The 16,148-nt window shown below is 50.9% G+C and overlaps 1 protein-coding gene across 3 annotated transcripts in view; it reads left to right on the forward strand.

Annotated features, from left to right (window-relative positions):
- Hlcs (holocarboxylase synthetase) overlaps positions 1 to 15,098 on the forward strand; it is a 176,208-nt gene extending 161,110 nt beyond the window's left edge. For all 3 annotated transcript variants that reach the window (XM_037209628.1, XM_028879971.2, XM_037209627.1), the window contains 4 exons: positions 1,832 to 1,992; positions 9,132 to 9,246; positions 10,864 to 11,077; positions 12,027 to 15,098. In XM_037209628.1, the coding sequence (XP_037065523.1) occupies positions 1,832 to 1,992; positions 9,132 to 9,246; positions 10,864 to 11,077; positions 12,027 to 12,201 (665 nt within the window). In that variant the 3' untranslated portion in view covers positions 12,202 to 15,098. The remainder of the gene's footprint in view (positions 1 to 1,831; positions 1,993 to 9,131; positions 9,247 to 10,863; positions 11,078 to 12,026) is intronic.
- The last annotated feature ends 1,050 nt before the right edge of the window (positions 15,099 to 16,148 follow it).

Below are 16,148 nucleotides of genomic sequence, written 5' to 3' on the forward strand. Positions count from 1 at the left end.
CTCAGGGCAAAGAGATGGGAGTCTGCTGCTTGTCACTTCTCTGTTTGAACACAAGACAGAGAAAACATGTCGTGTAATCGTTATGAGATTTGACATTATATATTATCATGATATATATTATATATATATAATTTAGACAAGGTCTAGCCATGTAGCTCAGGCTGACTTTCAGCTCCCAAACTTCCTGATGCAGCCTCCCAAGTGCAGGGCTTACAGATACACACCACTCACTCCCACCAGAGATGATAGATTACTTAAAAAGATACTCTAGAAAAATTTTGATTATACTATACCTCTCATTTTGATTATTTTCTTTTCTTAACTTCAATTTTAAAAAACAAGTAGCAGCTTAGAGAGTTGCTGTCGGGGATCCTGTGTGTGTGTGTTTGTGTGTGTGTGTGTGTGTGTGTGTGTGTGTGTGTGTGTGTGTGTGTTTGCGCGCGCATGTTTGTGTGGGTGTATGTTTGATACATGCATGTGCATTTGTGTGTGTGCATGCACATGTATGAAGGTATGTATGCACTCATGTGTACAGGTCACTGAACCTGGACCTCACCTATAGTCTAGACTAGCCAGCTCCCAAGGCCCCAAGAATCCACCTGCCTGCATCTCTATAATACTTGGGTTACAGGCGAGGAGACCACCATGCCTGACTCTGTGTGTGTGTGTGTGTGTGTGTGTGTGTGTGTGTGTGTGTGTGTGTGTGTGTGTGTAAGTGCTCTTGGAGGCGCGTACCTCGGTCACTGTCCAGTTTGTTTATTGCGGCAGGGTCTCTCGGTGACCCTGGAGTTCTCCCTTTCTAGCTAGTCTAGCTCACCAGCACCAGGTCTCCCCTTTGTCTGTATCCCAAGCTTCCTCATGTGTGGCAATCCCTTGATTCACCAAACCATCTCTGCCCAGCCCCATGCCTGGCCTTTCATGTGGATGCTGCGGATTCGAACTCTGGTTCTCAGGCTTGTGCCCTAAGTACAGACTGAGCCGTCTCTCCAGCCCCCAGGGACTGATTTTTAAAACAACTTAAATATTCGGGTAAGAGCCTGTAGCTCAGGCTGGGACTTGCCTGACATGCACAAAGCTCCAGATTCAACCCCAGGACTAAAAGTTGGAAGCCTAAAATAACACCACTGTTACTAAGGCACAGCTCTGGGCTTTGGTGTACTTGGGCCACACAGCCAGTACTGCAGGAAGGTTCACTCTCCAGAAGGAGTTTCCAGAAGGTTCTGTGGGTCAGTGTAGCTTGTCTGGTTCCCCTGCCTGCTGTTTTCATCCACGTGACCATCTGTTTGCACAGCATTCAGGCACTGTAAGACATGAATTGTCCGGAGTATAAAACAGAGGCAGGGAGTTATGTTCACTGTGTCTCAGCAGCAGCTTTGTGGTAAGGGGTGCACATGTGGGTGCAGATAAGTGTACAGGTGTGGTATGTGTCTGTGCGTGTGAGAACCAGGGGTCCACCTTCGGTGTTGTTCCTTGGGATTTGGGCACCTTATTTTTTGAGACAGTGGGACTTGCAGATTCAGCTAGACTGTTCTGGCCAGGGAGCCCCCCGCTTATCTCTGCCTCTGCAGCACTGGTACTGTAAGTCCGTACCAACATGCCCCCAGACCCAAGTTTTTATACAAACACTGGAGACCAGACTCAGGTCCTCACGCTTCTATGGCAAGAACTTCACCAAAGGAGTTTTCTTCCCAGACCCCAAAGCATCTTGAGTTAAGCCCAGCATATCAAGGTGTGTCACTAAGACTAATAGACTCGGGTGTGTGGCGCTGAGACACTGTTGTCTGGGGGTGTCCACGTGTGAACAGTGTTCTCTCACGGGTTTATCTTCCAGGAAGGGGCCCGAATGCCTGGCTGAGCCCTGTGGGGTGTGCCCTTTTCACTCTGCTGGTCTCCGTTCCCCTGAGGTCACAGCTGGGACAGAGGATTCCGTTTGTCCAGCATTTGATGTCCCTGGCTGTCGTGGAGGCGGTGCGGTCCATCCCAGAGTATGAGGTAAGCGCCCTCTTTGTTCCCCGCCTTCCCGTGAAGCCTCCAGCTCGGCCTTCTGTGTTTGTGACAGCATGTGCCTATTTGGCTTGTCACAAAGCCTGTCACCAAAGTCCACGGGGTACCATTTAGGGTGCGTAGTTCTGGCCCCGGCCCTGGTCCGGGGATAGAGTGTTTGGCTGACATGCTTGCCTTTACAGTGTTGCTGTGGGCGACTGCGTCCACGGAACATTTCTCAGAATCCCTCGGGGCTGTTTATCAGGTTTCTCAGGGTCCTGGTAAGAACAAGCTTTTCTTCTTTTAATGAAAACGTTGTATCAGGGCTGAACGGACGCTCTCTGCATTTTCAGGATATTTTTTTTTTTTTAAGGCTGTTTTGTGGACCTAAATGACCTCTCCCCACCTCCCCTCACCCTCATCTCCACTCAGCGGAGCTGCTCTTTGTCTGTGGTTGATGGAGTTCAAGGCCAGGTGTGCTGGCCTCCTACCACTGCCTGACTTGGACCCCACCCCCGGGACCAGCCTCGTTGTTAGTCACTTTGCTGCCATAGAACACCGCGACCGAGGCGACTTCCGGAAGAAACCGTTTATTCCAGCACACGGTTTCAGGGAGATGAGAATTCATCATGGCAGGGAGGCATGGCGGCGGAAACAGGAAGCTGAGAGCTCATCTCCTCAGCCACAGGCAGGAAGTAGAGAGGGCAAACAGGAAGTAGGCAAGGCTCTTTACCTCACAGCCCCTAGTGACAGACATCCTCCAGCAAGCCTGCAGTCTGTGGGTGGCGCTCCTCCTCAGACTACTGTAGTGTCTTCTTCCAGAGACAGGAGAAAGAGGGATGAATTCGGTGACAGGAGCCTTTCCTCCATACCTGTCTCCACTCCCCTGTGCACCCGAAACATTGCTGTGGCCGCTCCATGTGGCCACGAAGAGGGGGTGCTCCCGACCTCGCTCCCACTGTCAGCTCTTATAGCAAGGTCTTTGTGTTTGTTTTTAAAGGCTGTACTGGTTCCTTAAGTGAGTCGAGAGACACAGCTCTCAGTGTGTCTGCACCTTCTTCACCCCCCCCCCGTTTCCTCCCATGCGGCCAGTGTCTTTGCTGTCCCACTGCTGCTGCTGATTCTGAGGTCCACCTTCACCTCCCGGGGTGAGGTCACTGACCAGCATGGGTGTCCACTCCCGGGCACCCCACATCATGACTGTGTGATGAGTTCTGGGCCCGTCAGAGCATCACAGACCTCCAAGGCGCCTGAGCTGTGCCCTTGATCTCATAGGAGGTGCTGAGAATGTCACCCTTTGTGGTAGGACCAGGCACATTTAACCCTCGCGGGAAGATAGTCCGTCTTCAGCAAGTCCGACTCTGAGGCTAGAACGCAACCTGAGACTGATCCCCCTGGTCACGGCTTTGACTTCTGCCTTGCTGCCTCCCTGGTTCACGTGGCGCCTCCTGGGAGCCCCTGCTGTGTGCAGAGGTGGTGTGGGGCACTGGGCCATGGACTGGAAGGGGGGAGGAAGCTTGCTCATCGGGACAGGTTGTTGGGACAGTTGCCACTGGAGATCTTACCATTCCGTGGTTGTCAGCCTCACCCTCACCTGTATGAGGCCGCTTCCATCTTGAGCGCAGTCATTTTGATTTACTTGACCTTTGCGCAGTGCTTTTTGATCATGTCCATTCCCCCTAACACGCCCCTCTCAGCTTCCTTCTCTCTTACTTTTTTATAATACACTAAGTCCAGTCGAGGACAGACAACCTACCCGTGGCCACGCCCCCAAAGGAAACCGAGTCTCCCTCCTCCAGCATCCATCACTGTGAGAGCTCCCCAACTAGGGTTAGGGTTGTGGTGACTCCTTTCCCATACTGGAATTTTGGCTGGTTCAACCTTGCACGGGTCTTTCACAGGCGACCGCAGGAGACAGCATTTCATGGAAGTCCTCCCCATCCTCTGGCTCTGAGATTCTTTTCTGCTCCATCTTACCTGATGTTTCCTGAGCCTAGAGAAAGTAGGGGATTTCTCATAGATTTCTCATAGTCTATTCAGGACGAAACACTTGTGTTCACTTATTCTTAGTGTTTTGGTCAACTGTGAGTTTCTGTATTACATTAACCACTGCCTTCTACAGAAAGAAATGTCTCTGATCACGGTTGAGAACATCCCAGATCTGTGGGTATAAACATAAATAGTTACGTGGCAGTCTGACAACATGACCGTCTAGTAAGACCATTAGGCTCTTACTGTTTAGTTAGCAGCCGAGGGTGAGTGGCAATAGTCCCTGTGGTTTTGGGGCCTTGGGAGCCTCCCTGAGCAGCAACTCACAGGGAGGTGGCCACTGTCCTTCCACGGTCCCTTTATTTGGGTTAATTCCCCCCCCCACCCCCATCCCGTCTCTGTCACTGCTTAGCCCTCCTCCCATGGTGTGGCTCCTAATTTTCCTTTTTCCTGGTTCTGCTGTCCCCGCCTTTCCTGTACCCTCCCCTCTCCACCAGCCACTTTATAAGTTCCTGGCATCCGAGGGTGCTTCGCGTTAAACACACAAAACTGAAGATCCACAGCTGGGGTCCACACACGAGAAAGGACACGCGGTGTTTGTTTTTCTGGGCCTACCTGACCTCCGAGACTGGAGTTGGTTTTGATGTAGCCGAGTTGACCCACAGCTCCTGGGTGGCTGGGTTCCCTCTCTCTCTGGCCTCCGAAGGGGTGACGGCCTGTCTGAGGTGGATGTCACTGTCAGCGTACACACCAGGGTCCATTTCTGCACCCTGACTCAGTGTCACCGGAATGTGGCCTCCTTCCCAGTCCCCGCTGCCTGCTTCTCTCTCTCTGGCTTCTCTCCCTGCCCTGGACTCCCACAACCGCCCTCACCCCGCCCTCACTTCTCCCCTCGGTGTGGTAGTAAAGTCCCTCCTCCTTCCCTGGGAGCTGAAGTTCCTTTCCCGACATTCCTTCCTCTAGGCGAAAGCACAGTCTTAGGTTTCATTGAGAGAGAGTCTTGTGTACCCTGTTCCCTCACCCATGAGTTCCCAGAAATCCAAGACAGAATTTGTTTTACTTAGGTCTGTGTGGGCCATAGAACTTTACATGTAAGAAAGTCACAGGGGTTGTTGGAATGAATGACCCAAGACGGAATGTAACTCAGTTGGTAGAGGCTTGCCCAGCATGCAGAGGCCCTGGGTTCCATTCCTCACCGGCACATAAACAGAGTGTGGTTGCTCACACCTGAAATCCAGCCCCTGGGAGGTGCAGGCAGGAGAATCAGAACTTCAGAGTCATCCTTGGCTACATAGAGAATTTGAGGACAGCCTGGGCTACATGAAGCCCAGTTTCAAAACCATTCAGTCAGCAGGCCAGCAGGGAAAGAGGAGAGCAGTTCCTAGCCTCACTTTCACCGCGGGGCAGATGTCCTTGTTTGCCTGAAGGAGGACCCAGGAGTTGTGTAAGTTGTTCCTGAACAAGAACCCGAAAGTCAGGCCAGGGCTGGAGCACAGGCCAGCTCAGAGGAGGCCACTGCCACTGAGAGATCCTGGCCCAAGCCACGTGAGGCAATGGGGCTTGATCTCACTGCCGTGGCCGTAAGGGGGAGCACAGGGGGAGGAGGGTGGGCAGAGATCACAGGGGAGAGGAGGGTGAGCACAGGAGCATGGGGAGGAGGGTGAGCACAGGAGCACGGGGAGGAGGGTGAGCACAGGAGCACAGGGGGAGGAGGGTGAGCACAGGGGGAGGAGGGTGAGCACAGGGGGAGGAGGGTGAGCACAGGGGAGGAGGGTGGGCACAGGAGCACAGGGGGAGGAGGGTGAGCACAGGAGCACAGAGGGGAGGAGGGTGAGCACAGGGGCACAGGGGGAGGAGGGTGAGCACAGGGGGAGGAGGGTGAGCACAGGGGGAGGAGGGTGAGCACAGGAGCACAGGGGGAGGAGGGTGAGCACAGGGGGAGGAGGGTGAGCACAGGGGCACAGGGGGGAGGAGGGTGAGCACAGGGGGAGGAGGGTGAGCATAGGGGGAGGAGGGTGAGCACAGGAGCACAGAGGGGAGGAGGGTGAGCACAGGAGCACAGAGGGGAGGAGGGTGAGCACAGGAGCACAGGGGGAGGAGGGTGAGCACAGGAGCACAGGGGGAGGAGGGTGAGCACAGGGGGAGGACGGTGAGCACAAGAGCACAGGGGGAGGAGGGTGAGCACAGGAGCACAGGGGGAGGAGGGTGAGCACAGGATCACAGGGGGAGGAGGGTGAGCACAGGGGGGAGGAGGGTGAGCACAGGGGGAGGAGGGTGAGCACAAGAGCACAGGGGGAGGAGGGTGAGCACAGGAGCACAGGGGGAGGAGGGTGAGCACAGGAGCACAGGGGGAGGAGGGTGAGCACAGGAGCACAGGGGAGGAGGGTGAGCACAGGGGCACAGGGGGAGGAGGGTGAGCACAGGGGCACAGGGGGAGGAGGGTGAGCACAGGGGGAGGAGGGTGAGCACAGGGGCACAGGGGGAGGAGGGTGAGCACAGGGAGAGGAGGGTGAGCACAGGGAGGAGGGTGAGCACAGGGGGAGGAGGGTGAGCACAGGGGCACAGGGGGAGGAGGGTGAGCACAGGGAGAGGAGGGTGAGCACAGAGAGAGGAGGGGGAGCACAAGAGGAGAGAGAGCAATCCTTGAGAGAAGCGCGAAGACCGAAGATCCATCTTGCAGGTTTTGGGGACCGGTCTGTCAGCCTTAGTGACGGTGCCATCTTGGTCACTGGGGCTGTCCTGAGCGTGAGAAGATGGGGGGCAGCACCCCAGCCTCACCATCTGAACACCAGCAGTGCTCCGCCAGGCTGCCCCTGGTCTCCTGTGGTTGCCAGATGCTCAACACTGAGGATCCGGCTCTACACGGGAGAGAGTGAAGGTCCTTGTGAGCGCTCCGGCCCCAAGCAGCGCTCCGGTCCTTTCTGTGGCTTCTGTTTAGTGTCAACCCGGACACTTGTGTTGGGGCTTCTAAAGCGCAGTGGCCGTGAGGGTCTGGAAGGAGAGGAAGGGATTTGGTGGCAGCACTGAGCACCTAGGCTGGGTGTTGGAAAGCCCTGGGCTTCAGTCCCCAGCTGCTGCCGCCAAGAGGGGTCAGCTCGGGAGCCCTGGAAATCTAAAGAGGAGAGAGACGCAGACCAGCACAGGCACAGACCGGGGCTAGGAAAGGCTCGGTGCTGTGCCTCAGCCACAAAGTGGGTGAATAGCGTCAGCCCCACAGACTTGGAGACCAGTCTCCTTTCCCGGCTTTAGTTAGCTGTGTCTCCTTCCAGCTGCACAGCTCCATAAGAATTTCCTTTGCCCACGCGTGACCCAGTGCGGCTGCCAGACAAGATCCAGGGGTCCCAATCCAGGCCCCTTGCTCTAGTCCAGTCTGTGTTTCCAGAGGTAAAGTCTGGGAGGCCTCGACCCAGGAGGTACCCTCCCTTGTCCACTCTGCACTGAGCGGGGCGCAGGCCGATCCCAGCATGCCACACCCTTCTTAATGGAGTCTGTGGCCACAGGACAGATCCACCGCTGTACCCCAGTCCCCTGTTGACAAGGCGCTCGCTAAGACAGTGGTTCTCAATCTTCCTAATGCCGTGACCCTTTAATACAGTTCCTCCTCTTATGGTGACCCCCCCCATCATAAACTGTTTTCATTGCTACCTATCACTGTAATTTTGCTACTGTTACGCATCATAATGTAAATATCTGATATGCAAGATAGTCCTAAGTGACCCCTGTGAAAGGGTCATTCGACTACAAAGGGGTCACGACCCACGGGTTGAGAACCACCGCTCTAAGGGCTTGGTGAGCTGGACATTCTGCTGCTTCATAGCAGCCTGCTCCACACCTCACGCCCGTCAGCTCAAAGCCATCTTCGTCTGTCACGGCTTCCACAGGGACATTGTTCTCTCCATCCCCCACACCTGCCTCCTGATGACTGTTGTGGTGCTGAAATATTAATGAACTAAATTTATAAGACCTCTCTCCTCTTTTGGCTGTTCTGTTTGGGGAGTTTGTTTGTTTGTTTAGAGTACTGGAGACTGAGCCCAGGCATCCTTACCAGGCCACTGCGCTACACTGAGCCGATACCACCAGCTCACCTTTTCAAGTTTTATTTTGAAAAAGAGTCTCACTAAGTTGCCCAGGCCGGCCTTGAACTCGTTAGGTTTTCCAGGCAGTCCTCCTCCCTGAGCCTCAGGGGCAGTTGTGTAAAGATGTTTTGATAGTGAGGCACGGTGATGGGAAGAGGTGAGGGTGCTGAGTGGATGGAGTGTGCTCTGTCAGTGTTCTACATTCTAGCTCCAGCAGGGGCTTGAATACCGGGTTCCCTGGGGCTGGAGAGATGGCTCAGTGATTAAGAGCAATGGCTGCTCTTCCAGGGGACCTGGGTTTGATTCCCAACACCCACATAGCAGCTCACAACTATGTGTAACCCCAGGCCTGGGGGGCTCTGGCACCTTCTTCTGGCCTTCATGGCACAAGGCCTGCACATAGGGCACAACACACATAAAACAGCCATGCACACAAAGCACGTTTGGAAAGTACTGTATTGTGCCCCACAAGGGGGTCAACTGCCTAAGGCAGGAGAAAGGACCGGGTCCCTGTCCCTTAGTTTCGTGAGTATTCTGTTCTTCTTTCATCCCATTGCTTGCTACCCTGTGGTTTATTGCTTAATTAACATGCAGATTTCTGTATACGTAACCATCTTATTAAAAAAGAAACACAGAACCAAATACAGAGTTAAAAGCCAAGAGGTCAGAGCAGTAGCTGAGAGCTGAGACTGAAAACCTCCTTACCCTTCCTGCCGCTGCTGTCCTTCCCTCAGCCAGAGAACTACTTCCTGTGTGTCTGTCTTTTTATAGACTTTCTGTTCTGCCTTCTCATTGGCTGTAAACCCAACCACATGACCTCCTCGTCACTGCCTGTCTGTACAGACCTCCAGGTCTCTATGATTGGTATTGAGATTAAAGGCGTGTGTCTCCATGTTGTTGGTATCCTTGAACACACAGAGAGCCGCCTGTCACATGATCGGAATTAAGGGCGTGTGCTACCACTGCCAGGTTTCTGCTATGGCTTGCTATTAGTTCTGACCCCCAGGCAACTTTATTTATTAACATACAAATAAAATGATATTTCAGTACAAATAAAATATCACCATATTTGATCTCTTCTAGGAGATCAACTTGCGAGTGAAGTGGCCCAATGATATTTATTACAGTGACCTCATGAAGATTGGTGGAGTTCTGGTTAATTCAACGCTCATGGGAGAAACATTTTATATCCTTATTGGTGAGCTCTTAAATCCCTGCCTCCAGCATTTTTTATATTAACAAAACAGCAAAAATTAAAATGTCTTATGCATGCCTGTACCCGAGACAGCAGATGTCATTGTGAGACGGTGTTTTCAGTCTTAGGTTATAGAGTGTGTGACGTGGATGCAGAGAGGACCAGACGAGTTGAGAACACCTCCAGGGCTTAGCAGGTCCCGTCGGGGGCCGTGGAAACTGCCAAATTGGTATCACACCTCACAGATGTCTTTCCACGGGTCTGCTTCTCACGGAACTTGAAATGCTGGGGACAAATATTTTACAATAATGACATTTTATAATAAGCAGTGATTGATGTCTGTGGCGGTTAGCTTAACTGTTAACCTGACACAGTGTAGAACCGGCTGGAGAGAGTCTGGGTGAGGGACTGTCCGTATCGGGTTGGTGGGGAGTAGTTTTGACGATGTTCATCGATGCAGGAAACCCCAGCCCAGTATGGGCAGCCCTAGTCTCTGCTTTCTGTTGGGGTATTTATTACAGTAACAGAAGTGAGGCTAAGACACTTTGCTTCTTAGCCATGAAGAGAAATTGCCTTTTAACCTTAACAAAAAACAAAAACAAACAAACAAACAAAAAACTCAAGTGAGTCACAGTAGGACAGAGTCCTTGCCCGCTTCACCTCGGTGCATCCGAGGAGGTGGTTCCACAGCAGTTTCAGGAGGTCTGAGGACCCCGATCATCCCACCACCCACCTTCCTAATTCCCAGTAGCACTCACTTGCCACTCGAAAATCAGCAACAGACAGAAACACGTGATCGTGTCTCGGGTGCCAAAGAACACAGGCTCGCGTTTCCAGTTCTGCTACCAACTGGCAGTGTTTTTCTAGGCAAGCTACTTCATACTTCTAAAGCACCACACCCCATATTTAAATGAGTCATTGTCCTGTATGCAGATTCCAAACAGCATCCACTGGTACTGGGGCCAGAGGACTGCTTCAGGAGCTGAGGGATGATGTCAGGGGGAAGTTGAGGCAGGATGTGTAGCTTAGTTACATTCTTACAGCTTTTGGAGGCTGGAGAGTCAAGAGGGGCAAGTTTCAGGGTGAACAACAGAATCGTCTGTCTTCTAGACAGCAAATCCAAGCTGATAGTAATTGAGATCATTATTCTCCCTCAGACTTTTTTTTTTGTTTTTTTTTTTTGGTTTTTCAAGACAGGGTTTCTCTGTGTAGCCTTGCACCTGTCCTGGATCTCGCTCTGTAGACCAGGCTGGCCTCGAACTCACAAAGATCCGCCTGCCTCTGCCTCCCGAGCGCCACCACCGCCCGGCTCTCCGGCTCTCCCTCAGACTTTTAACCGTGTGAATGCTGGGAGAATTTGCACCATCATCTAGAGCATCAGTTCTCAATTTGTGGGTCATGACCTTTTCGAGGTCGCATAGCAGACATCCTGCATATCAGATATTTACATTACGATTCCTAACGGTAGCAAAATTACAGTTATGAAGTAGCAACAGAATATTGTTATGGTTGGGGGTCACCACACCATGAGGAGCTGTATTAAAAGGTCGCAGTGTCAGGAAGGGTGAGGACCACTAATAATGTCAAGCTGCTTGTGTTTGTTTGTTTGTTTCTGCCCAGGCTGTGGATTTAACGTGACTAACAGTAACCCTACCATATGCATCAACGACCTCATCGAAGAGCACAATAAGGAGCACGAGACAGGCCTGAAGCCCTTACGAGCCGATTTTCTCATAGCCAAGGCGGTGACTGTACTGGAGAAATTGATTGACAGGTTTCAGGACCAAGGGCCCGATGGTGTCCTTCCTCTCTATTATAAATACTGGCTGCACAGGTCAGTCCCCGTTGTCCTCTCTCATTTAAATTCCCTGAAGTTAGTGCTTCAGTCTCCCAGCGTGAAGGGCTGAGCATCGGCCTGGATGGTTATTTTTTAACTCTGTGGTGGAAAAGCCCCGTGACTCAGCCTAGTCAGGAGTGAGAGGAACCGGCATCCTGGAGGAGGCACTGGGAAGGACCCAGCACTGAGAACATCTAGAAGCAGTTTGGTGTGGACTGTGAGGAGTGGTCAGACACATCTAAGTGGTAGAACCTTCTAGATCTTGAAATGAGATTCCCCATGCACCCATGGCAGCTTTGCCTGCACCTAGGATCTTCCGAATCTATGCTCTGGGGCCGAGGCCAGCCCCCCACATGCTAACAAATGCTCCTGGGGTCCTCCTGCCGCTCAGGTGTGGGGGCCTCTACCCTGCCATAGCGCCAGTGTCCTCAGACTTAAGAGAATCTGAGGACAGCATCGTGGAGCATTTGTCCCCTCCCACCTCTACCTGGGTCCCAGGGATTGAACCCATGTCATCAGGCTTGTGCTGCAAGTCCCTCACCTGCGCAGCCCGTCTTGCCTGTCCCTATATGCTGCTTTTCTTTTCTTTTCCTTTCTTCATTTTAATTAGCATATATTGATTTGAAAAAATAGTGGGTTTTTGCTATGACATTTCATACATGTTTACAATATAATTCGGTCATATTCGCTGGTCCCCATTGCCCTCTCTTGTCTCTCCTTCCCCCTCATTTTCCCACATCATCAGCAATAGGATCAGAATTCATTAGTGTGATGTGGTACGCAGAAGTCCCAGCCCCCCGACTGCGGCTGCTTGAGTAGGTAGTAAGACGTTCCACAGGGACAGAGAACGTCAGAGCTTGCTCTCATAAGCCACAGCCTGTCCCCAAGACCCTTGTCCCTTTTCCATTGCCTCCTATGACGCGGTGTTGGTGTGCTCCATTTTCAGTGGTCAGCGAGTCCGCCTGGGCAGTGCCGAGGGGCCGCAGGTGTCCATCGTGGGCCTGGATGATTCCGGGTTCCTGCAGGTCCATCGGAAGGGTGGTGAGGCTGTGACCACCGTGCATCCAGATGGCAACTCCTTTGACATGCTGAGAAACCTCATCCTGCCCAAGCGACAGTAGCGCGTGTCCCCAGACAGCTCGGATCCGCCCTGCCGCAGCAGCACGCCACAACGGGGAAGCTCCTGGGCTGCTCCTGGCTGTCGCCTTTGCCTGCCTAGGGCCCCAGAAAGGAATGTAGAGCTGTAGGCCAGTGTCTTCTCCGAGTCATTTGTTAGCTCTTCAGGTTATTGGTTCCCTGCCTCCGCCCCCTACCCCACCCCACCCCACCCCACCCCACCCCACCCCCGGGTTTGGGTTTTTACTTTGTCTTTTTATATCTGTGGTTGTATTTGGTGTTTGAAGATGCATCTAGTGAGGATGGACAGGTGAAGACTCAATTTAGCTTAGGAGTTCGGTTTGCCAAACTCCTAAGTCAAAGTGCTCTTTCCCACATGGGCTTGGACTTACGTTTACTAGGAGAAAATGAGGGGCAGGAAGTTGGAAATAGCAATGAGGTAGTGCAAATTATTTCCCAGGTAGTGAAGGCTGTTCCAACAACGAACGCGCTGAGCTCAGGTGAATGCTGAGTTAGCGGTCCGCCATGACTGCTTGTGATCCTCCAGGGGGTTCTCCCAGAACACACGGTGCTGCTTAGGCATTGGGCTGTTCTTTGATTTGGTTCTGGGGGGGTTGTTGGTGTTTTTTTTAATCAAGGTGGGCTACCTGAAGAGTGGCTGCAGTGACCCCCACGTGGCTGTGGTGGCCACGGGGAGGAAATAAGTTTCTCACTTTGCTCTTATGCAATGAGCACTCCTTCCCAGGGTCAGATGGGTCAAGTTTTAGGCTTTTAAGCCAAGATGGCACCTTCTTTGGAGGTTGATGCTAAGCCCAGGTTGGAGATAAAGGCTCAGTGTTCTGCCCACGTGAGGGACGATTCAGGAACTTTTAAGCCAGTCGTGGGCCCTGTTAGAATGTGGAGCGTTCCCACAGGGCTGTCCTCATGCGGGATGGAGTGCGTGGCACTGTATTACAAGTCGAGATTTTCTGCCCCCTATTTCCTTTTATTGTCATGAGAGAAAGAGATACTGACTCTAAAGTTTGGAGGAGTGTGTGCGCGCGCGCGCACGTGAGTGTGTGTGTGTGTGTGTGTGTGTGTGTGTGTGTGTGCCTGAGCACTCACATATGACTTTAAAAGAGATGTTCAAACTCCGATGTGTCCATGGAAGAACAAAGGAAAGGAAGCCTTTCTAGGTTTGTTTCCAGATGTACGTGCGCTTCCCATGTACCTCCCGTCTCTGTGAAGTTTGTGAACTGTACCCATTACCACCCAGCCTTAGAGAACCAGTTCCTGTCTGCTCTCCCGCTTCCTGCCCATCGGACTGCAGTTAGTGGAAGGAAGCAGCAGAGGGAAAGCTTTGAACAAGATCCCCTCAATGCAAACGAGCACCATCTTTATCCAGGTCTTACGTAGTCAGGCCAAACTCCAGAAACCCGAGGTTTTCAGTATAAAAACCCATCCACCTTCAACCTAGCACAGACAACCCCACTTGAAGCAAGAAATAACATAGTAAATGCCACCAACCTGACCTGTGTTTGAAGGCATGTAAATTTAAAAGAACTTTAGAAAGTAACTTTTTTTTTTTGCAAATAAGACTTCAACTAAAAATTTTCTCAAAAAGATTGTGTGTGTGTGTGTGTGTGTGTGTGTGTGTGTGTGTGTGTGTAATTTTAGTTGAGGTCTTTTTTTTTTTAATTCATGTGAGTTTAAATAAAACTCTACACCACCCCGAAATTACAAAATGACCGACCCTTGAGAGGGCGTCTGTAAAATGTCATCGAGAACGAAGATCTCCAGGCTGATGTTGCAAGCTTCGTTTCTCAGACTTTGTAATATAAGTCCCGCTGTCTCCCAGGACAGCCGTCATTGCATTTTAAATTTCTTTGGGGGATTATTTAATGAAAAACATGCTGTTTTGTTTTAAACCGAAAGCCTATTCTGGGTAGTTCTACTTTGGGAAAAAATGTTATCATTTAATTTCCTTTCTGTAAGTTAAAACTAATGAAGTGTGGTCATGGCAGAGCAGACAGAGATGTTCTGGCCCTGGCAGCCAGCCTCTGAGTAGTTACACTGTTTCAGGGTATTCTCGATTATGCAACCATGACACCCACTTGTCCTGAGAGAGAGAAAGAAGCTTTGAAGCAGATGCTTCCCATTAACCTGGTGTTGCCTCACGTGAACCAAAGATGTCAAAGTCCCCATGGTAGAGAGCATTCTGCCGATGGGGGTGGGGAGGCTGCCACACTGTACCTGCTCCATGCAAGGGTATCTGCAGGCTCAGCAGCCCCAGATCTCCAGGAACCTTACAAAGTCTTAAGGGAATCTTGGCTGTCTCCTCACCTTGAGATGTGGCCACCTAACTCAGAATCTGCATATGCTTTAGAGCAGGTTACTCCTGATGTAAAGCTGCTTACATATCCCCCACCCCATCCCCCAGGCCCGTGTCGGAAGGCACACGCAGCAGAAACTGGGTTTCATATGACCCAGCTAGAGCAGTGAGGGAGCCCTGGCAGGGAGGGGCTGGGAGATGTGTGTCTTGTGGATCTCACTGTGCACGATGACATGACCCAATGTGAATGTCCTGTCTGCAGCATGGTCAGATACACACCCAGTGAGGGACCACAGACTCTGGGGGTTCCCCTATACCTTGCACACTGTGTGGTAATCCCCTGGCCTATCTCACAGGGCGCTTCCAGAATGCAAGAGGGGCATCTTAGGAGCTTTGCTTTCCCGACTGCCAGAAATGGGACATCCTCATTCCTGGTTCATCACTATGCATCTTTGAAATAAACAAAAATGTAAACCTTTGCTATTTTTTATTTTTTAGCTTTTCAAAGAATCATCTCTGAAAAGAATTACTGTAAACCAATGCCTATAAAGCAAGTCTACCAAAATAAACTTTTAAGATTTTTCAATATGATTCAGGCTCATTCTTTTTTTTACCTCCAGTGTCATTATTAAAAACAGTCAGTAGCTTTTGGTTATACTATTTTCATTTAATATTTAAGCATGATCCTGTGTAAGAGTTCAGGAACCTGGTGCTTTGTGAGTTTTTGTGTATTTTTGGCAGGAAGGAAATCTTACTAGCCAAAAGAAGAACAGCTCAGAAAGGTCCAAAGAACAAACAAATCTTTCCAATGAGAGGGAGATTTCAAGTTACCACTCCTCAACTGTTCTTTTAGGATTTTTCTTTTGTGAAAACTGCTCAACTTTCATTAAAGATATTTTTGTCCTGAGATAGTTAACATCATACGTCATGCCTAAGTTTGGGATCAGCGTGAATCATGTGCTATAGATAACCCACAGGCTGCCAGTCTCCAAAATTTCAAGCTAAAAATGTTCCTTTGATCCCACTTTATCTGTAGTTCTAATAGATTGAGACGTGGGTAGATTTTATATGTGTAAACTGTTAGAAAGCCCCCCCACACACACACACATGCACCTTTCCGGCGGGAGGGAGGAGTGGAATTGAAAGGGTGGGGTGGGGAAACAGGCCCTTCCACCCCTTCGTGTTTCTGCAGAGGTATGAATGGAATGGCCTTTCTAGAAAGGGGCTTCCGAGAACATAAAGGAATTCCTTTCCCGGGAGGCCCTGTGCAGAGCCCAAGGCTTGAATTGGGTTTAGGCCTCAAATCCATTTGATCTGGCATTTTTGTCAATATGGTACATCTTAGGCAGGCCCACTATGGGTGTCTTTTCTTCTCTTTCTTCCCTTTCTTTCTTCCTTTCTTTCTTTCTTCCTTCCTTCCTTCCTTCCTTCCTTCCTTTCTTTCTTTCTTTCTTTCTTTCTTTCTTTCCTTTCTCTCTCTCTCCTTCCTTCTTTCTTTCTTTCTTCTCTCTCTCTCTTTCTTTCTCTCTTTCTCTCTTTCTTTCTTTCTTTCTTTCTTTCTTTCTTTCTTTCTTTCTTTCTTTCTTTTGTGAAAGAGTGGCATCATTATTAAAATTCTTCTTCGGTCAGAACTTCAAAGTT

This window comes from Peromyscus leucopus, chromosome 12 (assembly GCF_004664715.2).
Source record: "Peromyscus leucopus breed LL Stock chromosome 12, UCI_PerLeu_2.1, whole genome shotgun sequence".
NCBI lineage: Eukaryota > Metazoa > Chordata > Mammalia > Rodentia > Cricetidae > Peromyscus > Peromyscus leucopus.